Source organism: Poecilia latipinna, unplaced genomic scaffold (assembly GCF_001443285.1).
Source record: "Poecilia latipinna isolate Pla-1442-1.1 unplaced genomic scaffold, P_latipinna-1.0 Scaffold3044, whole genome shotgun sequence".
In the NCBI taxonomy this organism is placed as follows: Eukaryota; Metazoa; Chordata; class Actinopteri; order Cyprinodontiformes; family Poeciliidae; genus Poecilia; species Poecilia latipinna.
This window is the reverse complement of record NW_015115660.1, coordinates 21,030-34,788: the sequence shown is the minus strand read 5'-3', so window position 1 is coordinate 34,788 and position 13,759 is coordinate 21,030. Positions and strand designations below refer to the sequence as shown.

At 36.4% G+C, this 13,759-nt stretch overlaps 2 protein-coding genes across 2 annotated transcripts; one reads left to right on the top strand and one right to left on the bottom strand.

Moving 5' to 3' along the window:
* Positions 1-6: 6 nt before the first annotated feature.
* Positions 7-4,316, bottom strand: LOC106939965 (butyrophilin subfamily 2 member A1-like). Its single transcript, XM_015022562.1, has 6 exons — positions 4,028-4,316; positions 2,771-2,859; positions 1,924-2,262; positions 1,050-1,337; positions 863-982; positions 7-738 (listed from the first exon to the last, which is right to left on the bottom strand). The coding sequence occupies exons 2-6, from the start codon at positions 2,841-2,843 to the stop codon at positions 260-262; spliced, it is 1,299 nt and encodes a 432-aa protein (XP_014878048.1). The 5' UTR covers positions 2,844-2,859; positions 4,028-4,316; the 3' UTR covers positions 7-259.
* A 4,513-nt stretch (positions 4,317-8,829) lies between these two features.
* LOC106939966 (uncharacterized) lies at positions 8,830-13,163 on the top strand. Its single transcript, XM_015022564.1, has 8 exons — positions 8,830-8,902; positions 9,129-9,209; positions 9,454-9,699; positions 9,808-10,071; positions 11,078-11,194; positions 11,313-11,387; positions 11,471-11,530; positions 11,915-13,163. The coding sequence occupies exons 1-8, from the start codon at positions 8,830-8,832 to the stop codon at positions 11,989-11,991; spliced, it is 993 nt and encodes a 330-aa protein (XP_014878050.1). The 3' UTR covers positions 11,992-13,163.
* Positions 13,164-13,759: the final 596 nt, after the last annotated feature.

Sequence of the window (13,759 nt, the reverse complement as noted above, 5' to 3'; positions counted from 1 at the left end):
AAACAGATTTTATACATATGTAAAACTGTCATACTTTAGGTATGCTTTCAGTAGGTTTATCATCTGAGTTTGCAGCAGTTTTTTCACCTGTCAGACTAAATCCACATCTAAACTTTCTTTAGTGCTTCAGTTATTAAAATATCTCAGTGTTTGCAATAAATCTGCTGAGTTTGAAACTTTTCTTTAATCAAAATGTTGCTGAATAATGAAAACTTCATTTATTTCTGGCTCATGAGTGACATCAGATTTATTCCTTTGACTATTTTTCATCAAGTTGTTTTTGTATTTTCTTTACATGTTTTTCTATCTCCTGTTTTCTTTCCTCCAGCTTGTTAATTTCATCATTTGTTCTTTTTATCAGTTTATCTGTCGTATATCCAACCTTTTGATGATCTTGTTTTCTTTTAGTCAGTTTCTCTTTGCTCTCTGCTATAATTTCCTTCAGTTTTAAATATCCTTGTGCTTTTTTTTCTATCTTGTTCCCCGTCTGGTTTGTTACTTCATCATCAACAGCCTTAAACTTCTTCTCATCCTCCTCAATCATTTTATCTGCCTCCATCGTTTGATCAGTAAGTTGTTTTTTCTGCTCCTTCAGTTCCTCTAACATCTCTGTTAGTGATTTAATCTGCTGATCAATGATTTTCTGATCCTTGTTTCTTTTTTCTAGCTCCTCCTCCAGTCTTGCTGCTGGAATGAGCTTCATTTGCTCTTCACTGATTTTCTTTAACTTCTTCTTTTCTGTAGAAACAAGAAGTGAATTCAGATTAAGGTTATTCATCAGTATAGTTCTTACACAGAGAATGAAAATTGTTTTTCTTTAAGATTGTAAAAGTTTATTGGGTTTCTATTAAAACACACTCACCCTCTTTGTTTTGTTTCTTCATCCAAATAATAAAAGCGACTCCAAGAACAACCATGACGACTAAAATGACATTGAAGCTGATAGAAACGGAGCAGCTGCTCTCATTGATGAAGAAATCATCTGAAACACGACCAAACAGAACCGTTAGTGAAATAACTAAAGTGTTTAAAGTGTTTTATTCTCCCACCTGGAACATGAATGTGTGTCTCTCTGCTCTGGTTGATGTCTCTCTGCTGGACTCTGCAGGTAAAGTTGTTGTTGTTTCTCTTCTCTACAGTCACTCTGCTGCTAACAGTGTAAACACCATCAGGATCTGTGCTTTTCTCTGCAGCTCCAGCAGACATGATGTTTCCGTCTCCGTCCAGCCAGAACATCTCAGGTTCTGGATACCAGCCTGCAGCGCTGCAGTCCAGCATCACTCCACTGCTGCTGACATCCAGTCCAGATAAACTGGCACCAGGTGAGGAGGCGGAGCCTGATGATGACAGGTAAACTATTCAGTAAAAATAGATCCTGAAAGGTTTAGGAGTCATTTTTTATATGAATAATTTATTGATCACCAACTGGAAACATCAAAGGAGTTAAATACCTCAGTTCAGAGTTTAATATTGATTGATTGTTAAATGGTTTTACTGTTTGTTTTGTCCCACTAATTTAAATTAATAGCATCATCTTCTTCTTTTCATCATTAATAAACTTCCAGTATAATTATTTTCTTCTTTATGTTTCTTCTATGTCCGTTCTGCTCCAACACACTTCATGATGACAGAAAGTGACTTGAACAAAATCCTGATTAAAATAATCTGCACCATGTTGCTCCTGTAACTGTGATGTAAATCTTTGTAGATAAAGTGTAACACCTTCCATGTTTAATATTTACCTTATTTTAGTTATTGAGACTCTTCTTGTTTTATCTTCATTCTGATCCAAACCATTTTAAGCCCAACACTAAGTTAACAATATATCTCAATGTGGAACCTGTTTGGTTTTAATAAGACTTATAAGACTGTTAATCAGTCCTGGTTTAAATTAAATACATGTTTATTGTTTGGTTTCCTCACCAACGAGAAGCTGGATAAAATATTCTGTTTTCTCCTTCGGGTTGTAACATCTGTATCTTCCGTTGTCAGAATGTCTCACATCAGACAGTTTCAGAGAAAAGTTTCCGTCCTTCAGTTTGTCATTGAACAGAGACGTTCGTCCTTTAAAGACTTTGTTTTGGTCAGCTAAATATTCCTTCTGGTTGTGCCAAACATGCACAAATCTGGGTTTGAGGTCTGGTCTGCCCCACTCCACTGTAAACTGAGAAAGATCCTGAGGAGGATCCACATGACAGGGCAGGACGACGTCATCGCCAGGCATCGCTCTGATGGTCTGAGACGAATCGGCCTCCTGCTGACCTGAGAAACAAAACATTTCACATTTCAGGATATAGTTTTTCTCTGTTATAGGTAACTAGCAACAAATTCTCAAAAACAAATTCATTTTCAGCTTAATCCATCTAACTGTGGACATTTTAAACCTAATTTTGTCTTCAAATCTCAGCCTAAAAGCCTGAGGAAAAAATACAAGTTCCTACAGGAAAAATCTGCTACATTTCCAGCAAAATATAAATACCAGCTGGATTGGGATTAAGATAAAATTAGAATGTTTTTTTCACTGTGGAAACCCATCAATTACCACCCATCACTGGTATGTACGTTAAACGGTAACCTACATACCGTTTAGTGTAAGTTAACCTGCTTCGTAATACCTTGCTTGATTAAGCAGGCTGTTACTCCTGCTTAATAAAATTAATAAGATTTTTTATGTTAGACCAGTCTAAATAAAGTCTGAAGTCTTTCTTTGTAAAACTAAATTGCTCCCCAACTCCATGTCTGAAACCAGAATCCTGATTCCTCTATTTACCTTCATTGAGGTGAATCAGAAGAATTAAGCTGATAAAGAATCCAGAAATGAATCCATCTGGGTTGTGAAACATCTTGGAGAGACAAAAACTGAAACACACAGATATAAATTTAAAGCTTGGAAATGTTTACTAACAAACAATGACAACCTATTTATTGATTTATTGTTTTTAGACTAAACATCAGTTTGACAGAATTTCAAAACTGATTACATGAGTTAAGTGTACTGTCACAGTTTCTTTGACAACTTTCATTCATCATTCCTTCATACAGCAATGCTAAAAACAATGACTAAGAAAATAAAAATAACTGCAACCCGCTGTCCATCCATCCATCCATCCATCCATCCATCCATCCATCCATCCATCCATCTTCTGCCGCTCATCCAGGGTCGGGTCACAGGGGCAGCAGCTTCAGAAGGGAGGCCCAGTCTTCCCTCCCCAGCCACTTCTTCCAGCTCCTCCAGGAATCCCAAGGCGTTCCCAGGCCAGCTGAGAGACATCGTCCCTCCAGCGTGTCCTGGGTCTTCCCCGGGGCCTCCTCCCGATGAGACGTCCCCGGAACACCTCACCAGGGAGACGTCCAGGAGGCATCCTGACCAGATGCCTCCTGCATCCCGCTGTATTTAAGGAAATTACTAGCAGCAGGTGAAACCACTGCTTTAGAAAAGAGATGCATGGAAACCAGGAAGGAAAGACTCCAGGTTTTCAAATGTACAGAAAAATAAAAATAAGTTCTGTTTTCCACATCACATCAAGAATATTTAACAAGCAGGGATTTGGCTGCTAAAAGAAAACCTCTTTTGTCCTTAAGAAAGGAAAAAGCAAAATGTTTGTTAGGTTAAATAAAACAATGTTTTTTAGCAGGTAAGATGTTTGGTTACAATAAACGCCAGCATTATGTAGATTTAAGGTGTTTATTGTAAAGACCTGATCCTGGTTTAAAATCTGTTTGGATCTAATAGCTTTTCTGCTAAAAATACAAGCCAGAAACCGACATGACGGATGGAAAGTGAATAAGTTTGGGTCAAACTTTGATGAAAGTAGAGACTGATAGTCGTACAGAAAACATCTACATGAACACGTTAAAACAAAATGTCGTCCTGCAGCTGACATGATTTTATTACCAGCTACAGAAAATTACAATTTCTATTACCGTAAAAACAAGCTTCACATTGAACTATTAACACTGTATGTTAGTAAATAAGAAGCTTTGGGAAACAATAGTAAGAAATAAGAGAATAAAAAGAATGAAATACCTTTTTAGTGGCGTTCTAGTTTCCTCTTTTCTCCTCGCGTTATTCGGTCAAAGTCCTCAGATTGAAGACGTTTTATTGAAGATTTTCTCACTTTGTTTACAAACTAATTCAAAATGTTTTAAATTAATTTTAGGTCAAATAGAAATCATTCTAACCCTCATAATGATGTGAAACCAAACCCTCCGGAAAGTATCGTGCAGATTCACACCAGGACTCCCAGACTGGATGTTGTTTTATTATCTTGAGGAAAGTTAGACCTGGTTAATATTTAATCATAACGCAGAATCAACCTGAAACTAAAAGAGTGAACTTTATGTACATTTAACATGTATGCTGAAACTTTAACAGCAATGTGAGCATAATGGTATTAAAAATGTATTAATGTAACGTTTTCAAGTTTTATGTTTGGGATAAAAATCAGGATTTGGTTCCAACATTTTGCAGAGGCTCATAATTTAACAGGAAAGTTACATTATGTAGTTAATATTTAACCATTTCAGAGGAAAGATTAAACTCTGACCCACCACACCTTATGACACCACACCTTACAGCGCCACAGAATAAACTGCTTACATATTTTATTTTAAAATACAAGAAATTACACACCTTATATTTGTGTCTTTCTAATTATATTATTTATAATAACGTAAAACTGTTACTCAGTTTTTAGTATTTTTAGCAAACACCTTTTTGATGTTTTCTGATGCCCATTTTCTTCATCTACTTTAGTAAAATACTTTGGAAAAAAAGGCAAATTTATTTGAATACAACTTCAGAAGACATTAACTGTAATATAGAAGAGCCACTTCAGCCAAAGTTTTGAAATCAGGGAACATTTATCTACTTCCTTACCCAGAGTGGGGAGATAAACTCCTCCATGTGTTTGCTGCATATTAACTCTACTAGAACATTTAAAAATGTAAAAGCATAACGCACAGATAAATAAAAATACATTTCACCAAAGTGGACGGATTTGTCTAAAGTGGGGATCATTGGAAGGGTTTAAGACGGGCTGTGGTCAGAACAAGAGCCTACTGGACTCAGTAAAGTCAGTAAAATCCTTTTGGAGGTTTCAGGGAGAATTAAACAGGCAGGAAACTTTTAGGAAAACTGAGAAAATACTGAAGGGACTTCAGATGAATTCTGGCTTTTGGATCCTCCATAATGAACTTCAAAGTTCTCCTGGATGGATGGATGGATGGATGGATGGATGGACAGATGGATGGATGGATGGACAGATGGATGGATGGATGGATGGATGGATGGACAGATGGATGGATGGATGGATGGATGGATGGATGGAAGGAAGCTCCCCTGCCAGCATGCTTAGGTTTGCCCCACATGGGGGAAAGGGGGGGGGACACATTGGGGGCCCCCTGGGGTGTCCATCTAGGCTGTGACCCTACATGGCCACCGGTAATCTGCCTCCAAGCTGTGGGAATGTGCTGATCTGTGGTTCAGAGCTGCTCAGCATCTGTTCTGTGTGATGAAGATGAAGGCCACAGCCATGTCTGCCCACCTTTTCCCCATATGGGGCCCACCTAGGCATGCTGGCAGGGTGGTTGATAGAGAAAACAGAGACGGTCTTTGCTGTTTTTCTCTTTGTCTGAATTGGATTTATTCAAGTATTCAAGTTTGTTAAAACAAATCTAAATTCCAATACAGTTCATATTGTAAAACAACCAGATGTTGATCTTCTAGATGTTGTTTTAAACATCCTCCTCTTTATCTATGTTGATGGCATCATCTCGATTGGTTCCATCACTTTCTCTATGTTTAATATTTGCCTTTCATGATGTTTCTTGTCCTCATCCAGTTTCCACTGAGACTTCAGGAGATCCTCCTTCCTTCTTAATAACGACTCTTTGTCATCAGTATTTTCTCCACCTGTTATCTTCGTTTCCTCTGACTGAAGCTCCTGTTTATTTTTCACCCTTTCAGTCTCAATTTCTTTAAGTTTTTCTATAAGTTGATGCTTCTGGTTCTTAAGTTCTGCTTTCACGTTATTCACTGTGGTTTGTAGTTGATCATTTTCCTTCTTTAGCTCAGCATTCTCACCTGTTGGCAAAAAGATTAATACATATTTAATACCACATAAACAAACTGATTAAATCATGCACACATCCAGCAGCCATTTGCATTTCCTCTGCTTCAGCATTAAACTGGATTTTGCACAACAAAACGTTACAGTTTAATCAGATAAAAGGTGTTGGGGGATTTGGTTCTGTAATATTTGATTTTCTTTAATCTTCACCAACTCCATGTTCAGATGCTGATTATCAGTAATATTCTTTTCTGCCTCTAAATTCACCTGGAAATGCAGCAGTACAGCATCTTTTGTGTCAAGAAAATCTTTCACATAAATGTTTTTTCATTGTTTTTATTTTTGACTTCAGTGACTTTCTGACTTTAAGTCCTTTAATCTGCAACTTGTCCTTTAACTTCACTTTTTTCCTCTCCATTTCATTCATTGCTGTAGGTAATTGCTTATTACTAGTTTGTCATTTTCCTGTTTTCATTTGCAGCACAGAATTTTCACCTGTAATTAAAAACAGATCAGTTTTATAACAAACAGTAGAATAATCCAATGAAGCTTTTTGCAGCTGACTGTCCAGGTTGGTTTTTATAGCTCAACTACACTATGTCACAAAAATAGCCCAGTCCAATAAGCCTGATTGGACATTATTTGGTATAAATTCAAAATGCATCCACTGCATTTGTACCAAATTACATAGTTTGCCTGGATGAATTAATCAAAGTCTGTTCTGAACATCCTTATTTCTGGATCTTACTTGAATCTACTTCACCAACATCTCCATGTTCAGTTGTATTCTTACAATAACTGTCTTTCTCTCATCCAAATTGGAAATGTTACAGAACAGTATTATTTTGTCCCCTATGATTAATTAAGATATCCTTTGATATTTTTGGATTGTTGACTTTGTTTCTCTCTTTTTCAAACATTTTTCTTTCAGCCCCATCTTCACTTCGGTCATTGTGGTATCTGGAGGTTTGTCCCAGTTAAAAGGGAAATGTTCTGTTTCACTGTTTCCACGTTTTCCCGGTTTAAGGCAGAGATGGAAACTAAAACCTTCAGGGTCCTCTAAGAGTTAAATCTGTCCCTGATCCAACTCTTGAATCAAATTGTTGAATTGCTTCCACAACAAATAAACACTAAAGACATCTACTGCTAATGACATGATTATTTTCTTCAGGTGTTTTGAAAGAGTCACGTCTGATTATTGGCACTGGCTCTCGAGGTTTGGAGTTTGATATCCTGAAATCCAAGATTCCTTGTTGACCTTTTAAAACTTTACATCAAATCATTCATCTATTTCCAAACCTTCTTTTTCTGTGTTCTTGACTTCAAGTTTCCATTTCATTTCAACTGACTTAAATAACATCCTACTCTTTCACAAGAAATTGTATTGAAGTACTTTTTAAAACTGACTCATCATAAATCTTATCAAATCACATGAATGCATAAGTTCTTTGTTATTAACAGTAATTGTTATGCTATTACTAATAAATAAATATTAACTTACGTCTGTATTTCCAGTAGAGAGCAGCAGAAACAGCCACAGCAGAAACGCAGATCACAGCACATGGTTTTGATTTGATAGAAATAGACCAGCTGGAATCCAGGAAACGTGATGAAGCCAAACTGAGATACATTCGGACTGTCATGTTATTACCTAAAAAAACAAAAAATAAACTTCACAACCACAAACCACATCACCAAAACCTGCTCAAACAATCTATTATTTCCTGATGAACCCAAATCATGAGTCAAAGTCAAGGTTAACTTATAATGAGATTGGTTTGTATTAAAGTGCTTCTGGAACATCCTACTCTTTCTTTACTCTACACTGCATAAAACTTAAAAATATATCTTTAGCACTTGCAGAAAGAAACCACTTTACATTCATATAAATACAACACATTATTCTCATAATCTAGCAAATGAAAATGTTTTCATTTAAATATATGAAGTTTCTCATAAAATCAAAGTAAATTACTTTGCAGACTAAATAAGCATCTGAATAATGTTTGAAAAGAACATTTTACATTAGATTAACTCACCGGGAGGGGAAGATGTGTTCTTGCTTGCTTCACCTCAGACTGCAGAAAACACTGCAGGGTCAAAGTTCTGCTATGAATGAATGAATTGGTTTTTATGTATCATGTTTTTTTGGTATTGCAGGTACAACAAAGAACAAAGTTCTTTGAACAAAGTTCTTTGTTGTTGACTTCAAAGTTCGGCAGGAGCTTATCTGAGCCTGACTGGGATGAACTTTATGGCAGCAGTTAAACCTTATTTAATCTGTTCTCTAAAACTACAACTATTGGCTTTGGGAGATTGTAAAGTAGTGGCTACAGCAGGTCATCTGTCCTGGTCAGGCACTAAATGTCCTCTGCCTTCCTGTCCCTGTTTGATGTCCTGTGTGTACAATAAAAGCCGATCTCTGCATCCATCTGGTAGTTCTTATGGGTCATTGGCTGCATCTCCATTCATTATAAAACTGCACAAGTTGAAATTACAGAAATAAACTTGCCTAATTGAAACACGCCAATTTTGAAAAAAAAAAAAAAAAAAACCTCACTTTAAAATGGCGTCTAATTACATTCAGTCTTTCTGATTTCATACTGGAGCAACATTTTGAGCTCTATTAGTTTTGGACATCCAGATGTTTACCACTGATTAGTGAACATGTGTGAACAATGCTTCTTAAGAAAAATACTGCAGGGGGCAGCGTGGAGCTGTTTTCAGAGAGCTCCTCTCTGTTCACTCAGTTAACAACATGGATTTCAGGTTTCATCACAGGAAAAGGCAAAACTCCAACTTTATGTGTCTGGATCATCATAAAGCAGAAGGTGAGTCAGTAATATTTCAGTCACTGCTGAACATTTCTACTTCCTCCTCTGTCAGCATCAGTGATCATCCAGACAGGAAGAGGAAGTCATGAGCTGCATGTGACCTCGGTGTGACTGTGAGACTCTTGTCAGTCAGCATCGAGCATCATGGAGGTCACAGCTCTCTGCATCCAAATCTGTAAGTGTTTTATTAACTCTCGTTTTCATGCTGGTTTGGATTCATCAGTTTATTACGTCTCTGCAGTGATCAGTGAGTTCGCTCTGCTGTCCACCACATCTGCTCAGAGCTTCTCTGCTCAGAAACCTGGTGAGTTTGAAACTATTTTAAAAATGTGCTTATTTTGCAAACAGTATTAAATATGATGTTCTTCAGAAATAGTTTGAAGTTTTTCAATTTGGTATTAATCCAGTTTAAATCTGTTGTCAATGATAAACTAAAGTCATCTTAATTGTCTCATAAGCTGCTGATAAAATAGATTGGCTCTGTTTTTAAAGATTTGCGTTGCCATCTGTTATAAATCGTTTATTTACTTCTTCCTCTTCCATCACAGATTTTCCTGTTGTCTCTCCTGATCAACTTCAGTTCTTTGAGTACCGATCTGTGTCTGTCTCCTGCCCCAGGGACAAACACATCATGAAAAACCTTCAAACGTTGAGTCCAGCAAATGAGTCGGACGTCTGCAGCATCCCAGCTCCATCCTGCACAATCGATCCTACCTTTGAAAAACACACTGGAGAATACTGGTGTGAAAACGATGAGGGCCAACGAAGCCAGGCTCTCAACATCTCTATTACAGGTCTTCTTAAAAAGTTTAAAGTGAAATTTTAAACATATCCTAATAAATACATTGGGATTTTTTCAAATAGATGACAAAACATTTTGCTGTCCTCTTCACATTCCTCAGATGGTCCTGTAATCCTCAAATTTACGGCTCGACCCGTGAAGGAAGGATCTGATGTGATTCTTCATTGTATTAACAAGAATGATGAGAAACCACAAACATGTGACTTCATCAAAGATGGCGAGAGCATTAAAACCACCTATGATAAGAGCAACGTCCTGACGCTTCATAATGTCTCCACGTCTCATGAAGGATTCTACAAATGCAGCATTTCTGGAGTTGGAGACTCTGCAGAAAGCTGGCTGGCTGTCGTCAAACCAGGAAATGGTAAATAGATGTTACTGGTTTTTGACTGGTTTATTTTTGTTCTGTGCAGCTTTTTGCTTTCTGCTCTATTTCAAACACATCAGATAAAATCTACTAAAACGTCTTAATGTACCAGAGAACATAACAAACACATAATCAAATATGCAAACTTTTTATACAGGACAACTTGAAGAAACATCCCTCCTGGAATAAGGATGCTTAAGTTTTTAATATGCAAATTATATTTTTCTCTAAAACGCTTGATTTACTACAAATAATTAATTTGATTACTACAATTAAATTTAAGTAAATTAAGGTGTTTATATTTCAAATAAAGCTAAATACTGAAAAAAATACAACAGTTTCAGAGGTTTTTGCCTTATTCACAATGTAGTGAGCTACACTATTTAATTAGGTAAATAAATAATGAATAATTCATTAGCCACATTTTTCCAGACCTCTACCTTTTACATTACTATAGTTTTTTTTATTATTATTAATTTATTAAGTTTATTTGTGTCAACCTGAAATAGGTACAACTTCAACAAGTTTTATAATTTCACAAAAAATGCTAATTATTACTTGTATTAATGTAAAATATTGTACAAATATAAAACATTGTTAATTACTAATACTTATATAATTAAGCAAATGTTAATCTGCTTTAAAGTCAAATTAGATTTTGCATCAAGGTTCTTACAGTAAAGAGGGACTGTTATGCAAAATAAACATTTTTTAGCATTTCATCATGTTATTCACTCATTAAAAACATTCCTGTGGGTTGCATTGACTCATTTGTCCATGTCTGAAGATTTCTTGAGTCTCTGGTGCATGGCGGCCATATTGGGCCTCTGCCTTTTAATCCAAAGCTCCACCTTGACTCTTTCACTTATGTCATTATATGTATATCCTCTATAATTTGAGCTACCAAATTCTAAGAGCAAAAATATTTTTTTGACAAAACAAACAGAACATTTAGTAATTTTGCATTTGCCTGATGGCCTGATTACTATCTTCTACTTTCCAGAATTTGATGATGAGGAAGCTCAGCCTGTGCGGTATCTGACCCCTGTCACCATTTTGTTGTGCATCTTCGGATCCTTGCTCTTGCTAGCTGGACTGATTTTCTTCAAGAAACACAAAGGTACTGCTAAATCACCTCAGTATTTATTACTGGCCTGCAGAAATTGGCAGAAATTATCACTTTTGGTCAGATGAAAAAAATTTAATTGCAGTTTTTTTGTTTCTATAATCCACTGCAGCCCTGAAACATGAGGCTGCTACAGATCTGAACAGTGTCACTTATGCTGTTGTCAACAAACCAAGGAGGAGAAACGGTCAGTATTTTCATTTTTTTTCCGTTTGCAGTTGTTCACATCTCTGTCAGACGGTTTCAGTTCCTGTGTCTTTAAATTCTCAGGTGGAGAAACCAGAACCGACCACCAAGTCACGTACGCTTCTGCTGCTATCAGACCGACAGGTACCTTCTATTATAACGGCGTTTTTAATCATCTGTGGTGAACCGCCATGACGTCAGTCTAGCACTGCGTTTGATTTAGCTCAGCAGCTCATATTCATATGATCGAAGGCACAGAGGAAAGTAATTTTAACTTGTTAGTTAAGATAAAATAAGAGCAGAGGTTGAAACAATCGACTCCTCAGGCTCCTCATTTAGACAACAACCACTGAAAGGAAACATACCAGAAAAATAAAATAGTAAAATAATTTCTGCAGCTCGATGTGACATGACTTCATTCTGCATATTTTCTGATTAAATGTAACCAACTAACACAACCACAGTCTTAAGTCACAAATATTTACAAACCAAAACTTCACTCATTAATTTACATGTTTTTCTTTTCAGGCCGGGAGGTTTGTGCAGCTCCTGTCAAACAATATTCATCGGGACAGGAGCCGGTCTATTCTTTCATCGCTAAATAATCTGTGTCTTTTTTAAATAATACTTAAACAAAATACCTGCAATTAGTAAATTCACAAAGTTACTCAGCTTGTCTCCAAAGCTTCAAAAATAATGAAGAAAATAATGACTGGCAATAATGAAGACTGTCATTTCTAAATGTTTCAAAATACAACCTCATGCAGTGGAATGTCATTTAAAAAATAAAGAAAAGCAGTTTATCATGTCATCAGGTTTTATAAGAAGTGGTAAAGTTTAGAGTTTTGATTTTCATAATGTCAATTTAAAGAAAAGTTTAATTACAGCGAGTACATGACTCTTAAGGATTTAGCAGCTACTGGTGTATTTTTCTTCTTCTGTGGTATCACAGAGAAGTGGTTCCACTAAGCTGAAGTGAAACTCTTTTGTTTCTACGAATGTGAAGCAGGATTTTGGGAAGTGGGATTCTTTACTCTTATATTGACCTGCAAAGAATCGTTCACCAGCTATTATTGTTTTATTATAGTGGTTTTAAAACATGACCCCACTGTCATGAGATCAGACCCAGATATTACAACTGATTAAGAAAATATTGCCAAAAGCTCAATTTTAACAGAATTGTTGCAGAATAAATAACATTTATATATGTTATATATAAATTCAAATATATAACAATATTTTATTTTTTTTAAAAATGTCTGTTTAAACATTAAGCGGACCACTGCTATAATGGATTTTCTTTTTGCATTATGAAAATCAATCTGTTCTCAGATCATATAAAGCCAAACCAATCAGGAAAGGTGAACCTCAGGGCTCATCTTTAGGACCTCTCATTTTTCTGTCAGAGTTTCTCATTCACTTCTCTGTCATTTCCAGATAAATGCTGACATCAGTCTGATACTTCATGTATATGAGAAAGCTGTCAGTTTAAACTATTTGGATTCATTTTAAACTATTTCTGGAAAGGTCAAAACGTGTTACATGGTGTGAAGTAGAGACTCGATTAAGCTCACCTTTCATTTTGTTACCTTGGCAGAGGGCTGAATGTTTACAGAAAGAAAAGATTTAAGACTCAATTACTGTGAAAATATTTTTAATGTGAAATCCTAATTTACTATGAAACCCAGACTGACATTGTGGAATCAATTTATTAAGAAGCCACTTCTCTAAGTGTCTAAATTAAAGGAGGGAAAGGCCACACACGCGCGCGCACACACACACATGTTTGTGTTGCTATCTTTGTGGGGACTTTCCATTGACTTCCATTCATTTCTACAGCCTAAACCTTACATTTAGCCTTTTCCTAACCCTAACCATCACATACCTAACCCTATCCAACCAAAACTCCCCACAAGGGTTTCCCCTTCTGGGGACCAGGCTCCGGTCCCCACAAGGAGCAATTGGTCCCCACAACATAGTATATGTCAGGAAAATCGTCCCCACAAGGTATTACAAACAAACGCGCGTGCACACACACGCACGCACGCACGCACGCACACACACACACACACCTGCTCTCTCAGGTGAAAACCACCTGACGTTTCCTGTGACTGAAGCTTTGATGGAAACTGATTCATCACTCAAAGCTTCTCTTTAGTGACATCTGGTGGTCAAGCATGTGAATAGCAGCTTCAGTCTGTAACTTAAAACAAACCTACATGATTATTGTCCAGCTTCAGTTTATTAATCATGTATCAAATCTTTCTATTTGTGTTGTGAACATGATATTGTAAAAAAGTTATCTTTTATTTGTTTAAATAAAATGATTTTGATGAATAAATGTTGTTTGAATCATGATGTGGTCTAACTGCT